Source organism: Hemicordylus capensis, chromosome 4 (assembly GCF_027244095.1).
Source record: "Hemicordylus capensis ecotype Gifberg chromosome 4, rHemCap1.1.pri, whole genome shotgun sequence".
Taxonomy (NCBI): domain Eukaryota; kingdom Metazoa; phylum Chordata; class Lepidosauria; order Squamata; family Cordylidae; genus Hemicordylus; species Hemicordylus capensis.
The window spans coordinates 188,667,171-188,690,950 of record NC_069660.1 but is presented as its reverse complement, the minus strand read 5'-3'; the positions used below and the strand labels follow the sequence as shown (position 1 = coordinate 188,690,950).

Sequence of the window (23,780 nt, the reverse complement as noted above, 5' to 3'; positions counted from 1 at the left end):
GGAGGCTTACAGGGTCTTGGTAATATTTGGTTTGTTTAAAAACATTCCAGCTGAGCATTAGATGAAGTTACAACAGCAGAGTATTCCTAAAAGTCAGTAGTGGGTTACATCTGTTCCCAGAGAACATAGCTGCCACCTCAAAAGAACATAAGAAGAGCCCTCCTGGATCAGGCCCAAGGCCCATCTAGTCCAGCATCCTGTTTCACACAGTGGCCCACCAGATGCCACTGGAAACCTACAGCAGGAGTTGAGGGCATGCCCTCTCTCCTGCTCTTACTCCCCTGCAATTAGTACTCAAGAGGCATCCTGCCTTTGAGGCTGGAGGTGGCCTACAGCCCTCCGACTAGTAGCCATTGATAGACTTCTCCTCCATGAAGTTATCCAAACCCCTCTTAAAGCCATCCAGGTTGTTGGCTGTCACCACATCCTGTGGCACCTTGTGTGCTTCTGCTTTTTCCCTCAGCTTCTCCATTTCAGTCTCTCCAAAACTCACTCTCTTGTCAGTCCTTCCAGATGACCGGCGGGGGGGGGGGGGGGAGTTTGTCATGAAGAACTTGCACACGAATTGGAAGTGAGAGCTTACTAATTTTCACAGAGTGCTACAGTGAGAAGGATGTTCTATGCACAAATGAGTGGGTGAGAGAGCAAGACTCTAATCCCTAAGGAATTTGCTGCTGAGTCTGATTAATACAAATACCACTCCTCCACCCCGCCCCCAATCCACACTTGTGGGTTGGTAACTGGAGGCCAGATTTGGTCAAGGGCCCTCCAGTTGCTGATCCCTTCTCTAAAATTAGATTATTATTCCTTCCTTGGGTTTTCTTTTTTAAAAAAATGCACCTGAGTACTAGTTTGTCTCCACACAATACAGGTTGTTCAGTTTTGAGATTCCATTGATGAAGCATTGCCGCAGATAAGAAGTCTCAGTTATGATACAGGCTCTTGGTCAGCAGATAGCAGACATAAGCCTTCCTTGCTGGCTAAGGGACAAATTAGACATAATGGCAGCAGAACTATTTATTTAAACTCAGGTCTGTCCTTGATCATGTATAAAGTTGGGCATGGGGTGTGTATCTGATTTTTAGAGCAAACGGGGTCCTCTGGTGAGGACATCTAAACTAGGGGTGTGCAATTCGGTAGTTTTGGTGTTTCGGTTCAGACCCGAACTGAAACACTTCTGTTCTGTGCCTGAATTTTGCTCACCTGAATCACCCCCGATTCGGTTCAGATTCAGATTTACCCGAATCTGAATCGATTTGGGTAAGAAAAATGGGTCCTGGGGCCAAAAGAGTGGGGTGGGGTGGTAGTGCCCAATGGGTGGAGGCTACCACCCAAATTTCAGGGGGATTGGGCAAAGGGCTGATTTTTGGTGATTTTTTGAAGTTTTAGTGTCTTTGGGGCAGATCGGGGGCAGAAAGTGGAATCTGGGCCAAAAGAGTGGGGTGGGGTGGTAGTGCCTAATGGGTGGAGGCTACCACCCCAATTGCAGAGTGATTGGGCAGAGGGCTGATTTTTGGTGAATTTCTGAAGTTTACGCGTTTTAGGTAGAATGGGGGGTGTATCGCTTCACGTCGGGGGGGAAAGGGGTGGCCTAGAGCGGTGTGGGGTTGGTGGTAGTGCTGGGTAGGGGCAAGGAAGCTACCTGAATTTTTTCAAAGGATTTGGGCAGAGGACTGATTTTTGGTTAATTGTTGAAGTTCATGTCTTTAAGGTTTAGATTCTATGATGGCAAATTAGAGTGGATTCATGGTGTGTCATTGAAAATCTCATTTGCTATCATAGAATCCACACTCAGAATACCTCAGAAACAACAGAACCCTGTACGCCATGGGTTAGAAACCCATGAGGGTGGTTGGCACCCTATGTGCACTACACCACCACTTGCTCTGGGCCACCCCAGCACCCCCCAAGTGCACTTATGGGGCTGCTGAAAGCTCCATTCTATTATAACTTATGAGGAAAAACCTTAAAGACGCGTAAACTTCAAAAATTAACCAAAAACCAGCCCTCTGCCCAAATCCTTTGAAAAAATTCAGGTAGCTTCCTTGCCCCTACCCGGCACTACCACCAACCCCACACAACTCTAGGCCACCCCTTTACCCCCGACATGAAGCGATACACCCTCCATTATACTTAATGGGGGAAAACCTTAAAGATGCATAAACTTCAGAAATTCACCAAAAATCAGCCCTCTGCCCAATCACTCTGAAATTGGGGTGGTAGCCTCCACCCATTAGGCACTACCACCCCACCCCATTCTTTTGGCCCCAGGACCTTTTCAATTAAAGTAAAAGGAAAGCAATTTCTGCATTGAAATCAATGGAGGCAAAAAGGCGGGAAATTCAAAGAGACGTCAAACTGAAAACAGAGGGAGAAGAAGAAGACAAGGCTGGCACTTTTCTAGGGCACAAAAAGGAGACCCGAAACACCCGAAAAATTCGGACCCGAAACAGGGGTGATTCGTTTCGGGTCCGAAAATTATCGGGTCTCATCATGGGTGATTTGGTTCGGCTCTGAATCACCCGAAATTGGTCGTTTTGGGCACAGATCGTTCTGTGACCGGAACGTTTTGCACATCCCTAATCTAAACCCACCCCACATCTCCTGTTGTTCACCTCCCATAGCCCACTCCCCTGAAGCTATTTTCTCCCAGGTGAAAAATTCCAGTAACAGCAACTTAAAAAATCTATTTTGGCAGGTTGAACACAGTAAGACATACACTATAACATCCTTATTCGGATTCAAGATGATAGAAATGAGTGTACCATACAAAGTAGGGGAAATATATATTCATCCTTAGGGCTCAGAAGAAGCATAGTTTAATGGGGACTAAGAAATCCACCAGTCTCTCTGTATCAAACAATGGGATCTATTTGGGGCAAGTGTGTTCCCACCCTCGCACTTCATTTTTTAAAATTACATTTTCTTTCCACTTGTACCTGCATGATTCTTCAGTGAATCCGTATGTGGAGAAAGTTTAAATCCCTTCGAAGAAACAATGCATTATCTTCATCTGCTGGGACAGGTTAAGAGAAATTACAAAAGTAATTCCTGACATGGTACACAAAACCCAGGGGGGACTCATCAGAAAAAGTGGGGGAGGGGTGGCATGATTACCTGCTCATAAATCTAAGAGCTTTAACATAATTCAAATTGCTCTCAAAGGCAGTTATTGTGACAGATGTTCAAAGATCTTTAATAAAGTCTATGACACTTTCCTTAGACTTTCTTTAGACTCCAGCAGTTGGATTCCAGAACAATTCCTGAAATGGATCCAATTATATATACTTCAATACAATCACAAGTTCTAACAAATGGCATACTCTTTAACCTCCTATACTCGAAATGGGGAACGAGATAAGGATCCCTGTTCTCCCCCTTCTCTCTTTACCCTTGAACCATGTCTAATGTCAGCCTAAAGAGATTTGGTTGACATTATGTACAAGGGTAACAGATCTGGAAGTCAGACATGAGAGTGTTTGGTTCCCCTTAAGAAATTGTGGAATGCAACAGAAATGGAAGAGAACTAGCATCATTATATGTCAAAAAGGTGTAGACCTGCATAGAAATCCAAGAGAGTGGACATGGTAGCCCAATTTGAAGAGCATCTAGGTAAAAATAAATAGAGAAGGAAATAACAGCAACATTGTAACTGGAGTCTTCTACAGACCACTATACCGTACCAAAGGAAGAATGTGGCTATGCTTTCCTGAAACAAATTATGGTTATTTCAGGAAAGCATTAATTAGTAGTAATGGTGGGCTTCAATCACTCTGATATATGTTGGGAGATAAACTCTGCTGAACACTGAATCTCCAACAAATTCCTGGCATATTTTGCTAACAACTTTCTCTTTCAGAAGGCAGAGGAAAGAACAAGGGAATTGGCTAACCTTCACTTGATCTTAACTAAAAGGGAAACATTTACAAATGAGGGTTAAAATATTTGGAACTTTGGGGAAAGGTGTCCATAAAACACTGGAATTCTTGATCTTATGGAAACTTCAAGATGGTTGTAATCAACCTTGGATTTCAGGACAGCTAATTTTAATAAGCCCAGAGAAGCACTAGGTAGAATTCCATAACTAGATAAACTAATAGGGAAAGGAGACAGGTGATATGGCAGCCATTAGAACAGATGACAAAACAGTAAGTTTGTAGGCATCTTGATAACAAGTGATTTGTTGATTAGTAGCAGCAGCATTGATTAGTAGAAGCCAACATGGATTTGTCAGGAATAAATTCTGTCAGACTAATTGTATCTCTTTTTCTGATCAGGTTACTAGCTTAATGGATTGCAGAATTCTGTGGATGTAATTTATCTTGATTTCATCATAAAATTTAAGTTATTTGTGATATTTTAGTTAGCAAACAGGTCAAATGCAGGTTAGACAAAAACCTTGACGAATTCACAAATGGATGGAAAACTGGACTCAAAGAGTGCTCATCAGTGGCTCCTCATCATACTTGAGTGTGGTTTCTAATGGGTGCCACAAGGCTCTGTTCTAGTTGGATATTTTTTAAAATATTTTTATCAGTGACTTAGTGGAGGTGGAGGGAACCTGATCAACACTGCAGATGGCAGAAAACTGAGAGGGACAACTAATACCTCTTAAGATAGGAATAAAATTCAAAATGACCTTCATAGAATGGAAACTGGGCTGAAAGTAACCAGAAGCTGGGTGCTTCTGCCCAGCCATTCTCTCCAGCAGCTTCACTGGTGCCCCAGTGCCAGCAAGAACAGGCAACCCCTTTAAAGCAGACCTGTTTCCATGGGCAGCCCCGCCTCAGAGATCCAGTGCATCATGCCACACTGGTTTGGGCACTTTCTAGATCCATGGGGAAAGCAGGGGTGGTGGTAGTGGCAGCAAGGTGGTGAAGGCAGGTAGCAATGGTAGCACTGGTGGTGACGGCAGTAATGGGGGCTGTGAAGGCAAGTGGTGGGGGGGCCATCCTCAAATCTTGCCCGAGGGCTGTGTCCAACCTTGCTAGACCTTGAAAGTAACAAAATGAAACCCAGCAGATACAAATGCAAAGTTTTGCACTTGGGCAAAAAATAAAAAAAAACCAACCCACAGGTATATAATGGGGGATACCTGGCCTGGCAGCAGTACATATGGAAAAGAGCTTGGAATTGTAGTAAGTCACAATCTGGACACGAGTCAGTAGATGTGATGCAACTGAAAAGAAAAGCTAATATGATTTTAGGCAGCCATTAACAGAACTGTAGTTAATGATACTCATTCCACTTCATTCCACACTAGTCAGACCTCATGTGGAATACTGTGTCGAGTTCTGGGGGCTGCATTTTAAGAAAGATGCAGACAAATTGGAATGAGGATGACAAAGAAGATCGTTAGGTTGTGAGTCAAGTATTGGGAATTTTTGGCTTGTGATCTCAGCTCAGTCAGTTATTTTATAGTGTGCAAACAATGGGGGAAACGTTTGTTATAGGAAATCGGAGCAAATTTCAGGAAGCACTTAAATTTTGATAGACAAGGCTATTGAAGTCATTTAGGAAACAATTAGATGCTCTCCAAGGAAACAAAGAAAGGAGCAGAGAAATAAACAGACTCACAGATTAGTTTTGATGGTTGCATGCAAATATTTCCTCGACATCATAAAGAATGTGATTGCTTTAGAGCAAGCGTCCATATATTATGGCTATTAAAGCTTCAACACAAAACCCTTTCAGAAGGTTTTAATGATCAATGGATGACTAAATGAATGTGGAGCTGCAGGCTATTAACCCAGAATATAACCTCTATTAGCTATGAGAGCAGGCAGCAATAGGAACATGTAGCTTGAAACCAAGGTATCTCCATAAATAAGTGGAATCACTGAATCCCATGTTTCTGGAGTAGTGCAGTTTTGCTTCCACTACAACTTCTTAGAAGAATTGTCACCTCTGGCTTTTAACGAAAAGAAGTTCATCTTTTTTGTAGGCTGACTTTAGGTCAAAGTGCAAGTATGTGATGAAATAAAGAGAACGGCAGCAATAGCAAGGACAACATTTAGAATAACTTGTGAGAAACAGTCAAATGTGAAATGTGAAGCCATGGATAGCACAACGTATTCCAGTATGAATGATCTGCTCTTTTCATACTTCTCTTTTCTATCACATTTGCAATTCATTGAGGTCATTCACACAATCAAAATCTGTGTTCTACTGGGGTTTGGGAGCTGTGTGTGCTCCCAATTTTCAGTTGTGTGGAAGCAAGGTAAAAGGAAAACCTGGGTAGCTTTTCCTCCTACCTTGCTTCCACACAATCACATCTACCCAGGTACTTCCACACAACCAAAAATTTGGAGCACACACAGCTGTCAAACCCAGGTAGAACATAGTTGTCGACTGTATGAATGATCTCAATGTGTCTCCTGGACTATCTGCTTCCCACCAGCTGATCAGTACAGTCATCCCTCACCAACCATGGGTTTCCCAATTGCGGATTTGAGTATCCGCAACTTGGAAATTGTGGCCAATCTCGCCAATCGTAACCTGAGTATCCACAATTTGGTGCGATTTTTGGAAATTGGGGGAGGGGGTTGGGGGAATTGGGGGGGTCACTTCCCAGGATTCAGAGGCAATTTGGGGGGCAATTTTCAGGGGTTCAGGAGTGATTTTTGGAGGTCAGAGGGTCATTTCCAGAAATCAGGGGGTCATTTCTGGGGGTCAGGGATGATTTGGGGGGGGTCAGGGTGCAATTTTTCTATATTTTTTACTGTATTTTGTGGTCCTTTCATGACCGCAGTTCCCCATACCCCCCGTTTTCAATGCATTCCTATTGCTTGTCAACTGAGAATTCTCCAACCACAAGGTTTTCCAGGAATGGAACCCCAACGGTTGGCAAGGGATGGCTGTATGTTAAAATCGATACCACAGAGACACCCAGCATATGATGGACTCCGATTATCATGTTAATTTTAATAATCATGAGAAAAATATGATCATGTTAATCCATCTTAAAGCACAGGAACGTCTCATAGACTTCATCCCTCAAGCCCTAACGTAAAAAAACAACAACCAAATAAACAAATAACCTAGTTTCAGCCATCTTTCCTCAAGAAGAAAGTCTAAGAGGTCATTCAAAACAATACTGAGCTAGATGGACCGATGGTCTGACTCGGTATAAGGCATCTTCCTATGTTCCTGTGTTGATACTGTATAACTATAACCCATTTTGAGTTTTGTGCAAAGAATAAAGGTACCATTAATTAATTTTTGAAAGAAGGAAGTTAAAAGTTATACAGGATCTCTGAAGAAGAACATAAATTATACATTAGATGATCTGACTCAAAGGGCTCTGACCTAATGAATATAATTCACTGAAATCATTTTTTTCTCCTTTCAATATGCTTCCAAGTAGACCTCTATGGTGCAAAACAACAACCAACCAACAAACTATAGGCAGGCCAAATGCAAATTTGTTTTGAGCATGCATCATCTATTGAACAAAAACCCTTCAACATATGGTGACTTGGGGATAAAGTCCACAATCAGCTGCTAGCTGCTGTTCATGGAGGACTGCCAAAGTGAACATAAGGAAGGAAAAATTAGAAAGATAAGAGTATTATTTTTTCATCATATAACTTATAAAAAACAACTAGGGAAAGATCTGGAATGGTTTTACTTTAGCTTGATGCTTTGTTTAGTACACAATCCAACTTTTTCTTTCCTCATAATTGTAATTTGAAATGGTGTCTGGCCTTTTTCTTTGATATATATATATTGAAACTGATTTTGACATTGCTTGCCTACATTTAGGATATTCAGTCATCAGTCAGGATACTTGACTTGAATATCGAGCCTGATCATATGTATGAATCATACATAATGAATCTCATTGAGGGCAATAGGGTTTATTCACAAATATATGTGTATAGGATAGCTGAATAAATATGCTTCAGAAAGACATAAAGTTGTGTGTGCTCCCAATTTTTGGTTGTGTGGAAGCAAGGTAAGAGGAAAACCTAGGTAGAAGTGATTTTGGGAGGAAAAACTACCCAGGTTTTCCTCCCACCTTGCGTCCACACAATCAAAAATTGGGAGCACACACAGCACCCAAACCCGGGCAAAACACAGTTTTTGATTGTGTTATAATGATCTCACTGTTTCTATGAGGCTGTCACTTGATCCCTAAATGCACAAGCTTCCATGTGTTGTTCTAATACTCCAAAGTAAGCATAATATAGACAGCCCTTCTGAAATTCCTTTGTAGTCATTTAATCACTTCAGAACAAGTCTGGAAAAATCAATTAGAGGACTGTAGCTGTCATAAGAAAATGAAGTGTTTCTGCTAACAAAAAATAACATGTGCATAACCCTCAGCTTTTCATGGTAAACAACTGTATATAATCAACAGAGGTGTATTCATTGTTAAAGGGGCAACATTTGAACTGAAGACTGGAAGATGCTGATATCTTTATTAAGCAAGATGTTGACTAACATTTTAATAATAATAATAATAACAACAACAACAGTATTGATGAAACCAACAGTATTGATGAAACCAACAGTACTGATGAAACCAACAGTATTGATGATAAAATTCAGCCATCCCAGGTCCTTGGGAAGGACTCGACGTCTGGATAAAACAAACCAGTCAATAACACCTGTCTGACTGTGTAAACAAGAAATAATAAAAAATAATAAAAAAAATTCAATTTCTATACCGCCCTTCCAAAAATGGCTCAGGGCGGTTTACACAGAGAAATAATAAATAAATAAGATGGCTCCCTGTCCCCAAAGGGCTCACATTCTAAAAAAACACACGAGATAGACACTAGCAACAGTCACTGGAGGTACTGTTCTGGGGGTGGATAGGGCCAGTTACTCTCCCCCTGCTAAATAAAGAGAATCACCACAGTAAAAGGTGCCTCTTTGCCCAGTTAGCAGGGGATTTTTCCTTTCAACTGTTGCTTCATTCATTCATTCATTCATTCATCTTATATACTGCTTGACTCCAGAGGCTCCAGGGCAGTTCTCAAAAACAAAAGACAAACATGACCAGTTATTAAAACAAGAATTAAAAAATTAAACACATTCAGAAATTACAATTAAAAAAATTTAAACAGCAATTAATTTTTTTAAAATATTCAGAAATTACAGCAATTAAAAATGTAAACAGAAATTAAAAATTTAAAACTCATAAATTACTAAAAGTCTGGCTAAAACAAATGTGTCTTGAGGGCTCTTTTGAAGGCTGGTAAAGATGTTAAACCACGAATGTCTATAGGGTGCGCATTCCACAGCCTAGGAGCAACTACAGAGAAGGCCTGCTCCAGAGTCACCACCAGGTATATGTAGATGGACCTCTCCCGATGATCTTAATGTGTGGTGGGGATTATGCAGAAGGAAGTGCTGTCCCAGGTAACTGTTTAGGGCTTTAAAGGTAATTACCAGCACTTTGTATTTTGCCTGGAAACCTATTGGCAGCCAATGCAATTGCTTTAAAACAGACGTAATATGGTCTTTCTGAGACACCCTGGAGACCAGTCTAGCCACTGCATTTTGAACCAACCAAGTTTCCAAACTACATGCAAAGGCAGCCCCACATAGAGTGCATTGCAGTAGGCAAGCCTAAAGGTTACCAGAGAGTGCATCACAATTCTGACAGTTGACATGGACACAGCAGTCGTATCAACTGAAGTTGATGGAAAGTGCTCCTGGCCATAGCTTCAACCTGAGAAATCAGAGTGAGGCCTGGGTGCAGAAACACTCCATCACTGAGGGCTCTAGGGCAGGCTTCTTAAGCATAGGTATCACAATTGCCTCCTTCAAACATGGAGGCATCCTGCCCTCCCTCATTCAGGCATTTATGATGTCAGCTAGGCCATCTCTAACAACCTCTCTACTAGATGTTGTAAGCCACTTTGGGCATGGATCCAAAGGACAAGGGGTAGGCCGAATACCTCCAAGGAGTTTGTCCACATCCTCAGAAGTCACAAATTGAAACTGATCCGTTCTAATTGAACCAGAGGAGATACTGGACACCTCTGCAGTTGACCCTGCCATAACCATGGGATCCAAGTCGGCTTGAATGTGAGAGATTGTATCTGCAAAAAAGTTGTTAAAAGCATCACAGCAGATAATGAAATAACAGGAAATATCTTCAGGAAATAACATCTAGTTGATTGGTTGTATTCAGAACTGCTACATTGTGCACGTAGCGCATAAGGTTAATTTCGGCAATCTTACTGGAAACAAGCTGCAAGTGCTATATCTGAATGACTGTAATGTTACTTTTAAAATGTTGTGGATGATATTTTAAGATTTTAAAATGATTTTAAGATCATTTTCAATCTCTTAAAATATCATCCACAACATTTAGAAAGTAACATTAACATTTTTAATCAGTAAAGGACCCAATACCTAATATCCCACAACCCAGTATTGGGTCGCAATGCATACTTAGAAAATTGCTGATCTATGGTGGTTAAACTTTAAGTTCCATATACATATGATCCATGGTAGTTATTGTGGTGGATTTTGTATTTTATATATTTCTAACTAAGCCAATTTGAGGGCTTTGGATGTAAAGAGGCATAGAAATATAATAATAATAATAATAATACATATATAAACAAATTAAGGCATTCACTTTGTCCTATTGCTGAGAACTCTTTCCCTGTGAGCCACATTGGATGACACACACTGTCCCAGAGTCTGAGGTTCTTTATGGATCATGCTACATTGCATTTTGAGTTAAAATGGAGAATGTTAACACATGGAGCTGCATAAGACATTTAGAAGGAAACAAGACAATGAAAAATGTACTTGGATAATGTGAGAGAGAGGGCTCCTTCGGCCTTCTATGTTCCTGCTTGTCTTCCATGGTCCACTTCTTTTTTGTATTTTCTCCATTATACTGACATGGGTTCTTCACAAGCCAGCACATGAATTTGTCATGGTATTTTAATTATTCCATGCCCACTTCACAAACTGCCTTATTTACTTTCTGGTTTTCTTTCTTTTCTGTCTGTGAGTAACAATCCTTGTAGTATAATCCTATATATGTTTACTAAGAAGTAAATCCTACTGAGTGGTGCCAACTTCTAAGCCTTAACCTTTTCATAAAATTAAACTATTAAGAACTATAAAGATCTGTTTCAAAAACCTTATGTCTCTGTACAAACATAATCTTTGTAATCTAATTAGAGAATGCCATCTCTCTCTGATCTCTAACACAGGATACTGAACATTTATGACACCATATAGAATATACAGTAGATAATGATAATGGAAATGAGTATCTAGTTCTACTATATGAACAGGATATGACTAATTTATTAATGGACAGCATGTCTGCAACAGAATTCTTCTGAACACAATCAGTCCACTCTGCAGCATACTTGTCCTTATAGCTTTTATTTTTCTCTTGTGTTTTTCTTCTTATTGTGTACATCACTTCTCTCTTTTCAGTCCCTTGTGTATGCAACACCAGTAACTTCAGTACTTCCTTGCACTTAAACTTTGAGCTCTTGAAACAGAATAGATTGCTTCCATTCTAGCCCATTTATGAACAAGTGAAGAACTGAAGGTATGTAGCTGTGCCATGCTAGCCTGGGCGGAGAGTTCTGCAACCCACTCCAGGGGTACACAGTTCATAAGGCTATATCCCAAGAAGCAGGATGAACCTGGGAAGATCAGTGGTATGGGGGCCTCCTGAGTCCTTCAACCAGTATGCCTGTGCAGCCAATGTTCCTGCTCCTACACAATCCCTGTGTTTTAGCTTGGTAAAACTCCATTCCTCTCATTCAGCATGAGATTCCTCCAGCATCCACAACAGCTCTTCCAAAGCAGGGGTTCTCAGTGTTCGGTCCCCAGGTATTTTTGGACTTCATCTCCCATAATCCCCAGCTCCAGCAGCCTTTGGTTGGGGATTATGGGAGTTGAAGTCCAATAACATCTGGGGACCCAACACTGAGAATCTTTGTTCCAAAGGATCCTCCTGCTGTAGCCTGGCTGTGGTCAGCATTCCACACACTTCAAGCAGGAGTAAGCTGCACAGATGCTATGATAATTCCAGACAACTGGATTACCTGCTGAGCAGATGCAGAAGGGTCTGTTATTTATTCATGATAGTCTGTAGTCACAGACTATCTGACACAATATCTGGCACAATGGGGGAAGCTTTATGTGTTCATTGGCCCCTAGGGATAGGATGCTAGTAATATCACATACCCAGTGCTAGGGTATATTTGAATGCATAGAAGCTTCTATGTTGTGATCCTTTGCACAGTTCCAGGGAACTGGAAAGTGCCCCAGATAAGGCAACTTTCAAGGAACTCATTATTTCTCAAAGATTTGAAAATATGTTAAAGGTCATAATGAATCTTCACCTGAGAAGTATTCTCAATGCCTCTTCTGTTCTTCAGCACTTTCTCTCAGTCTGTTGACACATTCTGGAAACATGAAGAACAGCAGGTAATATATTTTGTGGCATTCTTCTATCCAGAATAAATGCTCAATGACTTACCTGAAAAGTAACTTTGTGGATTTTCAAATTGTATTATTATACTGTATGTCCTCCTCAGAATTTCCCTTCTATTTTCTGTAGCTACTACAAAACATTAAATTAGGCATTGCATTGGCATTTGATACAAAAGAGATCAGATTATCTCTTTTTTGGTCACATTTCTTTTCTCGTATTTTTTTAAAAAAGCATTGCTTTTTCCCTATAATAGATTTATGTTACATGTTATTTTTCCAACTATAGACCTTTATTGATTTTTATGTGTATGAAGCTAGAAAATCCAAGCTATATGTGGTGATACATTGCTATTTGTTATGGAATTATCACTATCAATTTCTCTCAGTCTGTGTATTTTTTCATTTTTGTAGTTTTCCCAGCTTCTTTAGCTTCATTTCCATTTAGCGTAACAAAATGGATTTTAAACTAAATGGGATTTTTCAAGTTTACTTATGTTTACCTTATTTTTTTTTATGTAGAACAGCAGATACAAAGAACTGTAGGTGAGAGTCAAATAACATATTGTCTTATATGCCCATTGGTCCATCTAGCCCAGTATTGTCTGCTCTGACTAGAAGCAACTCTTCATATTCTCAGCCTTGGATCTTTCTTAGACCGGCTGAGTCACTTTAACTGGAGATGCCATAGACTGAAGCTGGAACCTTCTTCATGTAAAGGGCTAGTCTAGCATCATCCTATATATCCTTCTACTAATGCAGGCCTCCCTATAATTAATTCATCCCTGCAAAATGTCTGTAACTTTTCCAAATTTTAAGAACATAAGAACAGCCCTATTGCATCAGGCCCAAGGTCTATCTAGTACCTTCTCAGAGGCATCCTGTTCCCCACAGTGGCCCACCAAATGCCTCTGAAAAGGTGCCAATGGGCAACAGGTGAGGGCATGCCTTCTCTTGTGCAGTTGCTCCCTTGCAACTGGTATTTAGAAGAATCTTGCCTCTGAGGCTGGAGGGGGCCTATAGCCACCAGACTAGTAGCCACTGATAAGACCTGTCCTCCATGACTTTGTCTAAGCCCCTTTTAAAGCCATTCAAGCTAGTGGCCATAACCACATCCTGTGGCAGAGAATTTCATAGATTAATTATTCACTGACTGAAAAAGTACTTCCTTTTGTCAGTCTTAAATGTTCTGACAATCAGTTTAATAGGATGATCCCTGGTTCTAGTGTTGTGAGAGAAGGAGAAAAATGTTTCTGTCAACTCTCTTTACTCCGTGCATAATTGTATACACCTCTATCATGTCTTCCCAACCACTGTAACTTGCCTCTTTTCCACACTAAAAAGCCCAGATGCTGTAATCATGACCATTAAGGAAGGTGTTCTAGGCACTTGATTATCTTGGTTGCCCTCTTCTGCACCTTTTTGAGTTCTAAAACGTCAAGATACAGTGACCACGTATCTTAAGTACTCCAAATGTAGTCACACCATTGATTTGTGTAAGGGCATTATAATATTAGCGTTTTTATTTTTAATCACCTTCCTAATGATTCCTAGCATGGAATTTGCCTTTTTCACTGATCTCTGTAATACAGTGAGACACTGGTTGACATACTGTGCAATGTTACCACTACCACTACTATTTATATATACTGCTTTTCAACAAAAATTCACAAAGTGGTTTACAAAGAAAAAGAATAATAAAATTGTTCCCTGTTACCAGCAACAGCCACTGAAGAGATGCTGTACTGGAGTTGAATAGGGCCAGTTGCTCTCTCCCTGTTTAATATAAAGAGAACACCACTTTGAATGTGCCTCTTTGCCCAATTAGCCTTGTAACAGATTGTATATGCAGTTGCACAAGAGTGCTCCTGCATAAATGCAGTTGTACTCTCAATTGCCATTGGAAATAATGGCCATTGGTCAGCAACTGCCTTTGTGCCATTACTAGGCAGATGGAAAGTTTAACAGTATGTCAGCCACTGTTTGCATATGTATTAAGTACTTGATAACTTCAACGTTGCAATATATAAAAAGGTCATCACATATTAACCTCAGAAATAAATTTCATATTACCTTAGACACAATACTTTTCAATGAGATACTATTATACATTCAGCTGCAAATAAAATACTGTGTAAGTAGGTGACGAGACATATTTATTAGAGCTTCAGAAGCTAGATGCGACTTGATATTTCTGTCCTTAGTACATGCATGTGTGGACTGAAGGTAACAGAATGGTGTCATACAGCATGTGACTGTACTGTCATGATTATGCGCTCCAATAATTACCCCCACACAGTGCTTCTCATGATCCCAGCTTCTCACTTCTCAGGGCCAAGACAATTATTGAGGCTTGCATGCTTGATTTTTCTAATATAAATAGCACACATGAAGGGTCAATCTGGCCTGGGACTTCAGCAAGGGGAGGGGGACTTTAACTTTTGCCCCAGTGCAGTCCCATACTACATCTGGCCCACTGTGGTTACTATTTGCCCTAGGAAAAAAGCTCCCATTGGTGCTACTGGGAGCATTTCTCCCGGGGCAAATAGCAGCCCTGGGCACCCAATCTGGATGAGGACTGTGGTAAGGTCAAAGCCCCCCTCCCTTCCACCATGGTCCTGATCCAGGTCACCCCCCCTCTACTGTACATATTATTTATATTAGAAAAATAAAGCATGTGATTCCAAATGATGTAATAAGCCTATTGTTGAATTTAGCCCTCTTTCTTGATTCCAGATTAAAACTAAATTAAAAATAAAACTAACAAAACAATTACTAACAATTACCCCCTGCTAACTTGGCAAAGAGGCACCTTTTACCATGGTGATTCTCTTTAATTAGAAGGGGGAGAGTAACTGGCTCTATCGACCCCCAGCACAGTACTTCCAGTGACTGTTGTTGGTGTCTATCTTATGTTTCTTTTAGATTGTGAGCCCTTTGGGGACAGGGATCCATCTTATTTATTATTTCTCTATGTAAACCGCCCTGAGCCATTTTTGGAAGGCAGTATAGAAATTGAATTATTATTTCTTGTTTACACAGTCAGACAGGTGTTATTGACTGGTTTGTTTTATCCAGACATCGAGTCCTTCCCAAGGACCTGGGATGCCAGAATTTTATTGTCAATTGTTATAGATATTGTCACAGAATATAGGCTGTTCCCAGTAAAGCTGCTTTTTGTAATTGGCTGATTGTGATTTCTGTGGCCCCTATGGTGTTGAGGTGCTCTTCAAGGGCTTTTGGAACTGCACCCAGGGCGCCAATTACCAATAGGATTATTTTGGTCTTTTTCTGCCACAGCCTTTCAATTTCAGTTTGTAGATCTTTGTATTTGGTGATTTTTTCTATTTCTTTTTCTTCTATTCTGCTATCCCCTGGTATTGCTATGTCGATTATTTTGACTTGTTTTTCTTTCTTCTCAACTACAGTTATTATTACTAGTAAATTATTGGATATTTGTTGCTATAACATGTGTTTAGATTCTTGCCTGCCTTTTTTTAAAATGGGCATTGGCTTGCAATAACTTCACCTCCAAATCCATTTTGAAAAAATACCATATTATTCCGTGCCAAACTAGATATGGCATTAATCATTGCGTTTGTCTTTGCATTTCAAAAAATACAGTAACTACAGGAAGGGAGGAGTCCCATACAGGACAGGGATTGTGGTGGGTTTTTTAAAAAACACCTTCACCTCTGTATCACAGTCCTAATAACCTTCACTTTTGTTACTGTTTTGCCAAATTTGTGGGAAAGAATGTATGTGAAATTCTCATTCATACATGAGAGTCAAGACACCTATACAAAATATACAGCCGTTTGCATTTTCTTAGTCAAATGTATCAGAATTCAAGGTCACCCAGGATAGCCCTGACTTGCAGTGCATAGCAGTTCCTAGATAAGCAACTGGGAACTAGAAATCAAGTTCAGCGTCTCTGTAGCCAGGAAGTTTCAAGTAAGGGTGTGACTATGGGAGACTATTATGATGGATAGCTGTATGGGTTTTCTCTGCTTTTCACAAATCTTATCTCAACTAGAGGTGGTTTGTTGTGCAATGAGGAGTTCTGCTCATATAACCCACCTCAATGTAACAAAGCAGAATCCATCCTCATTTATTAAAAACCAAACAAAATTATATACAGAGATAACATACATTACTTGACATAGTGAATGATGACTGTTCTTGATGACTTTGTTCTTTTGTATTGTGAAAATACCAAATTTTTTCTTTAATTTTTTTTTTTTTTTTTTAAGCAGAATGAGTGGAAGGGGAGCAAGCCTCTCTTCCAGTCAGGAAGGATTGTAAGCTGCTGGGGATGAAGGAGCGGGTGTGAATAAAGCTGAGGCCTGGAGTGGGGCAGAAAAGAGATAGTCCTTCATTCTTTAAGCTATGTAAGTGGGGGGAGTAGTAGCTGAAACGTTTGGGGGGACAATCATTGAGGAGGAGCAGCGCATCCCAGTTGTCCCCAGCCATTTTCTTAGTGGTTTATGATGGTACTAGTGATAGTAAGGAAGAGGAGGGCTGCAGGTGGAGGCGAAGAAGACTGGAGCTTCTCCCTGCCCAGTTCGGAGCCCAATCCCAAGAATGTCGAGGGTGTGAAGCTCGCGCTGTCGCCGCCGCCGCCTCAACCGACAATTCGTCAAAAGTGTGGCGTGTGAGGAAAGTTATAAATCGGAAGAGAAGTGTGCGAGGCAGCTGGCATGACAGAGGCTGGAGCAGGGGTTTGAAGTCACCTCCGTTTGGAATACTGAGAGGGATGCGAAAGAGTTTGGCTAGCGGAGAGGATATTACGGCAGGTGTATGTGGGCGAGAGAGGGAGCGAGTATAGACTGCGGTGGCGGCGCCGGCGGCCATAGGATAGACGTTGAAGGGGACTGAGAAGATTTGGCCTCTAGAGAGGAAGGGAAGGGTAAACACGTAGGTGAGGCGTGGGGGGGGGGAGATAACGGATGAGGGGAAAGGTCATGAGTGATCAGTGCGGGCGAGGGCGGCGAAGGCAGCGGGATGCCTGGCTCGCGAGAAGGGGCTCGTGCCGCTTGCCGCTGGCGGTGCCTGCTCCTCGCGCCGCCCTCCTCCTCCTCCTCCCGCCCTCCCCCCACGTCGGCTAGCGCCCGGTAACGGTCTCTAACGGCTTCTCCCCCGCTGCATTCTGAGGCGGCCGCTGGCGTCAGAAGCGGGGACTCGCGCGCCAGTAGCACCGAGCCAGGGGAGGAAGTGGGGGCGGCGGGGGGGGGGGGGAGGCTGACACGCGGTGACCGCTTCCCTTGCCCTCGCCAGGCAGGCAGGCGGCTCGTGCCGGTTTTCTTTGCCTCCCCCTCCCTCCCCGCCGAGGGAGTGGCAGCAGCAGCGTCGTGGGTAGCGGGGTTCTTCTGAGGGTCCTCCTGGGTGCCGTCGGCGGTTCGCGTCCCGCATGAGCTGCGGTGGGGGCAGCGGCGGCGGCAGCCTCGGCGCCGGGGAGCTGCAGCGAGACCCCGCCCCGCTCTCGGAGCCGCCGCCGCCGCCGCCTGGGGTAGCAGCAGCTGGGGAAGCCACAGAGGTCCCGCCAGGACCGGGCCCCAGTGGTTGCTCGGCGGAGGCTGCGGGCGGGGCTGGCCAAGGCGAGAAGCCCGAGACCCGCTCGGTGTGTAGCAACAGCAGCGGGGAAGCCGGCGGGGGCGGCACCGGCCCCATCTGCAAGATCTGCTTCCAGGGCGCCGAGCAGGTGAGCGCCGAGGGCGGACAGGGATGGGGAGAAGTTCTCACTGGGAAAGGGGTGGACAGGCAGATTTGGACGGACACCCACACCCACACCCACACACACACATCCAGTACACCAGCACACCATCCTCCCCCCCCCCCGGGAAATGACTGGCATGCATGGCTAGGAGGACCACCAATTGGAGACACGCCCCCTCTTCATTCCACGTTAAGATCGATACATTGACATGAATGAGGAGTGGGGAGCAGAAAAGGACGGAGGGCCGACACACACGTGTAGCCCTCCCTTAGAATGCAGCACGCAACCACCAGAGGAAGAGGAAGGCAAAACAGAGCAGACCGGAGCACACCGAGCGGCCATCAGCACCATGGACAGTGCTAATAGCCGCAGGGAAAGCTCTGCAGAAAAGAAGGAAGTGAGGGATCTTGTTTGCCCATTTTACAGCGGGGATGAATCATTGTCATGGTAATCTGGAGAAGGCGGCCTGAGGCAGGGATAAGGTTTCTCGGGAAGCGGGATGGTGATCGCTAACACCCCTCAGTATCAGTATCAGTCACTCAGGCAAGGGTCTGCCACAACTCCAGCTACTGTGCTCTGGAGTTATACTGCCCAGCCCAAGTTAAGTCTTACTGTTAAGTAGCCATTGGCAGTTTTCAGACCTGCAGGAGATGGAGAATACTGACACATCTGCCAGCCTTGATAAAATATAGGATCTGTTAAAAACAGGACATATGAAAAGAAATTGGTTGGCATTTAAACCCAGATATCCAATACCTCAATCATTCCTACCCATATTTATTTGACAGTAAATGCCAGTGAGTTCAATGTACTTAATACTAGCTAGCTAGCTAGCTAGCTAGCTATGAATGTCAAAATAGGGATCCCTTTAAAATTTCTTTCATCAGATGTTTGGGCTTGCACCTTCCTCAATAATGCAAAGTTTTGATTGAAATGAGCATTGTGAGCCAAGGTGGTGGAAGCCTCAGCAGGGTCACACAAGCAAAATAATGAAATGTGCGCAGAGGCACACACACTATTGTCTAGTAAGTGTTAGGATCTTAAGTCTATAGCTCCAGAAGTTCTCTCCTAATATCCCTGGATTAGATGTTTTTTCTACAGGAAATATTTCCAAGTTATTAAGTTTGTGGCCATCAGAATTAAAATGTTTTGCAACAGGTTGTTTGAGGTTTGTTGTGATTGCTGACTTGCAACTTCTTGATTAAATAAAGATTAAATAAAGTCTGATTTAGATATTACTTTATTGGGTTTGCTATTTTCTCAGTGTAGTGAATGTTGCATCCAGGGTGCTTTTATTCTATATTACATTGTTGGACTTGCAGGTGATGTTTTATAATAAAGGTTTTACTGATCATTCTTCTTTGGAAGGTGACTGTTTTACTACAGTAAGTGCAGGTGACCACTAGATTCACAGTGATGTGATCTGGGACTCACAGATAATTTATGGAAATTAGGTGGCAGGTGGATGACAATGCCAAGGGGGCTTTAGCAAGGTATGTTGAGTTGGCAGCCAAGGGATAGCTTCCAGTAGTAATCAGAAAATGTTTTGGAGGTGCTGGATGAAATTCAACCACGAAAGGGCTATGGTTGGTATTCTTTATTGACATTCTTCCTGAGGTTTTTTTTTTTTTGGAAGAGAGACTCTTTTGAGAAAATTGATGTCCTGTTGATGTTGCAATCACAGAGGATATCCCTTCTGTAGAAGGTGATTCTTCAGTTTGTTTCATCTTTATTTATTTTATTTTATTTTATTACATTTTATATCCCGCTCTTTTTCCAAGGAGCCCAGAGCGGTGTACTACATACTTAGGTTTCTCCTCACAACAACTCTGTGAAGTAAGTTAGGCTGAGAGAGAAGTGACTGGCCCAAAGTCACCCAGCTAGTATCATGGCTGAATGGGGATTTGAACTTGGGTCTCCCCGGTCCTAGCCCAGCACTCTCAACCACTACACCATGCTGGCTCTCTTTGTCTGTGGCAAAAAATGTATTGTAAATGTATTGTATATACATTTAATTCTGAGGGGCAAGCTTTAAATGAGATTTCTTTTTATGTGTGTCAGTGTACTGACCAATCCCCCCTTCTAGACGGTTAACAGGAAGGGAACCCCTGTTGTGACTGACAGGTTGCTGACCTTCAGGGCTTGACCAATCAGTCCACCAGGTGGGTGGGACATGGAAGCTGCAGGGGGAATTCTGGGAACAAGAAAGGAAGTCTGGAGAGAGTGCGGACTAGCATGAGGTTGGCTGCCTCAATGGTGGAGGCTGCAGGATAATCTCTCAAGGTGAGAGATCTGCAGGAGGCTTGATTCTCATCAGGAGTCTGGTGAGTTCAAGGAAAAGGAGCCCGGGCTCTGGCTTTGGGAATTTAGCCTAGGGATGGAAAGTGCAGAGTGAGCAGAATGGTGTCTGTTCCAAGATGGTGACTACAGATTCATGAAAGACAGGATTGCAGGGGACTTGAGCTTACCAGAATTTTTGGTGAGTTTTCGAGGGAAGGGAAGCCAAGGCTAATAGCTTTGGAAGTTTAAGGCAGGAGAAAGTGTTTTAGTAAGAACTTGTGTTAGAATTTCTGTTTCTTTGTGTGTGTTGCTGTGCATACCTCGGTATCTGTCCCCGCACCCCTTGTAACTGAGTAACTGAACTGCCTATGTGCCACCTTAGAAGATCTGGATGTTTTTGAAATACTCTGCAACCAAAAAGCAGGAACATAAGCCAAACTATTTTTGTAGCCATTTAATAAAGCATTTTCTTTTCTTTTCTAAAAGTCCCACAGAGTGCTTGTTTTACCTTGGAAGTCTAGGGTGGGCCCCTAGTGCAAATGACTCCAGCAGAGCCGCTAAAGCCAGCTACCTTGTTGTCTCACCATGCATAGGCATAAACATGGAAGGTTTTTATATTTGCCCAATTGCAAGATAAAGAGAGAAGTCTAGGCTGTGGCACTCCAGCCCAGGCTGTCCAGTCTCTGATAAAAGAGTGTCTGGTGGCAGCATTTTAATCTACTGAAGGTCTAAAGTAGAATGTTTTAAAATGGAAGCCCACTCAGGCAGCTCGACAGGGATGACTCAGCAAACTGTCCCCTCATGTGAGCTGACTTTGAGACAAAGGCTTAAATCCACTGCAGTCAGAAATTCTAATCCAAGTAAACCTAAGCATCAGTTGGTTTGATGTTTGGAACTGTGACAATTTTACTGTGCTCAATAGTCACGAAAACATCAAGGGAAGGAATTTGTGAATTCTCAGTAGTGTTACAGGTAAATTTGATAGCTGGATGGACAGTATTGAGATACTTCATTAATTCATTCCAACTTTCTTTGCCACTGGTCCAGATTACAAAGGTATCATCACACACACAAATATACAAAGATAAGCATACACACACCATATGTAGTATGATGAACATAGGAACATAGGCAGTTGCCATATACTGAGTCAGACCATTGGTCCATCTAGCTCAGTATTGTCTACACAGACTAGCAGTGGCTTCTCCAAGGTTGCAGGCAGGAGTCTCTCAGAGCTCTGTCTTGGAGATATCAAGGAGGGAACGGAACCTTCTGCATGCAAGCATGCAGGTGCTCTTCCCAGAGCGGCCCTATCCCCTAAGGGAAATATCTTACAGTGCTCACATGTGGTCTCCCATTCAAATGCAACCAGGGTAGACCCTGCTTAGCAAAGTGGACAATTCATGCTTGCTACCACAAGACCAGCTCTCCTTTAGGGAAGTGCATGGAATTGGCAGGGAGCAGCTCGAGGGTGGAGGGGGGATACCTTTAAGGGCGAGGGAAGGTGCTCTTATCCCGCCTGCTGTGTTTCCCCTGCCGGCATTGCACTTTAAAAGGGTCTGTGGGGCAGCAGCATACCTCCTTGCTGCCCCGATGCCTCATTGGTCCAGAGGTGACTGGAAGTACCCGGTGTGCATGCACACACGCTACCAGGTACTTCCAGTCACTTCCAGTTTGACGAGGCAATGGGGCAGCAGGGAGGTATGCTTCCGCCCCTGGGCCCCTTTAAAGTGCAGCGTTTGTGGGGAAAACGCGGCGGGAGGGGTAAGAGCACCCTCCCCAGCCTTAAAGGGATCCCCCCTGCCTTTGAACTGGCCAAACCACTGGTCTTTCAAACCTGTTTGGAGGCCTGTAAAAGAGCCTCTGAACAGGTTCATGCATATCCCTACTCTCCTCCCTAATGAAGAAAAGCAGGAGTGTCAAAGTGATTAAGTCCTAGTTTTTCAAACTATGGGGCAGGCCTTCCTAGGAAGCTGCAAGGCTCTTGAAGAAGGATATGATTGTCAGACCCTCTGGTGAGTGCCTTAGCGTTGCTAAACCCTTATCTACTGGCTAGCCTTTTTCGCTTGGTTCCTCCCAAGCTAGACTATCTGTGAATATGTATCAGTGAAGCCAGAGAAGAGAGTGATGGGGGAAAGGGGAAGAAGGAAGTGCTCCTGCCAAACATCAAAACCTTTGCTCCCATCCAGAGATCCTTGCACACAGCTGCACACACATTGTTGTGCACAAGGATGACTCATCCTGACCTATGGTTCGTACTTGGTTTCAAGAGAAACCAAAAGATAGAGTAAATTTTTAAAAGAAAGGATACATTCAAAAGGTTTCAGAAACACTGAGGAAATATATATTTTATTGAGTCAGATTCTTGGGTCATTACAACACCTAGTTGGTTATTATACTGAGAAATGGCTGAAAGTGTTTACAGAAGTAAGTAGTTGGTTTCTATATGTAGGTGAAATTAACTAATTTTCCATTCTGTTGGTTAATTGTAGAATTTTAAAGGTTATCTAATTCAAAACTGTGTCCTAAGATAGGATATAACACACTTCAGTATCTCAGTAGATAGCTGCCTAACTTTGTTTTGAAAACCTTCAAGGAAGATATTTCTGCAACTTCCATGCAGTCTTACTGGGTGGCTGAACTGCTCTTGCAAATTGCAATCAGGATTTTTTCTCTTTAATCATTGTTGACTCATGTTCAGTTAATTATCTCCAGTAACCCTAAATCAGTTCTCAGGAATCTTAAAATTACTATCCAGTTATTCCACACCCCACATTTGTTTCTTCATTCCTACATATAGCAGCTCAATTTTGTCCTTACTATTTTTCATATTTGCCTTCCTCTCTAATTTATTGAAATAGTTTTGGATTTTCAGATTAATTATTTAAAGGATTTGGATTGAGACCTTTCCAATTCTTGATCTTCTACAATTGGATATGTCCGCTCAGTTACACAAGTTATTAAAGCCACAAAACTCCTCTTTCCAATTTGATGTTGGTCCCATTTATTACAATCCCCTGAGTGCAATTTTTTAAAATAATTTAAATAATAGTCTTTGTAAATGTACATTTTCTCAAACTTTTATATAAGGCAATAATGAGAGCAAGTGAAACAAATTGCTGGAGCTTGTATATCAACAACATTCCTCTGTCTACAGAGCATTATCTACTATCTCAAAGAAGGCAGCTGGGTTGATCTGGCATGATTTCTTTCTTAAAAAGACATGCTGTCTGTTAATAATAATTTATTCTAGGTAAAATTTAAGGGCACTATGCAGCTATGATGATGAATTTCAGTGGGAGAATTAAATACATCCTTAACTCTTTCAATGAAAATAATAATTTAAACATGCTTA

The 23,780-nt window shown here is 42.4% G+C and overlaps 1 protein-coding gene and 1 long non-coding RNA gene across 6 annotated transcripts in view; one reads left to right on the top strand and one right to left on the bottom strand.

The window, feature by feature from the left end:
- Positions 1-8,409: 8,409 nt before the first annotated feature.
- LOC128323874 (uncharacterized) lies at positions 8,410-16,753 on the bottom strand. Of its 4 annotated transcripts, none has more exons than XR_008306501.1 (3): positions 16,582-16,753; positions 9,912-12,562; positions 8,410-8,982 (listed from the first exon to the last, which is right to left on the bottom strand). It is a non-coding gene; the product is annotated as an uncharacterized LOC128323874 (long non-coding RNA). The 4 variants fall into 4 exon arrangements; XR_008306502.1 differs by having other exon boundaries at positions 8,410-10,978; positions 12,342-12,562; XR_008306500.1 differs by having other exon boundaries at positions 8,410-12,404; positions 12,479-12,562.
- A 1,086-nt stretch (positions 16,754-17,839) lies between these two features.
- Positions 17,840-23,780, top strand: part of MARCHF11 (membrane associated ring-CH-type finger 11) — a 29,366-nt gene continuing 23,425 nt past the window's right edge. For both annotated transcript variants that reach the window (XM_053247765.1, XM_053247764.1), the window contains exon 1: positions 17,840-18,130. In XM_053247765.1, coding sequence (XP_053103740.1) covers positions 17,840-18,130 — 291 coding nt within the window. The remainder of the gene's footprint in view (positions 18,131-23,780) is intronic.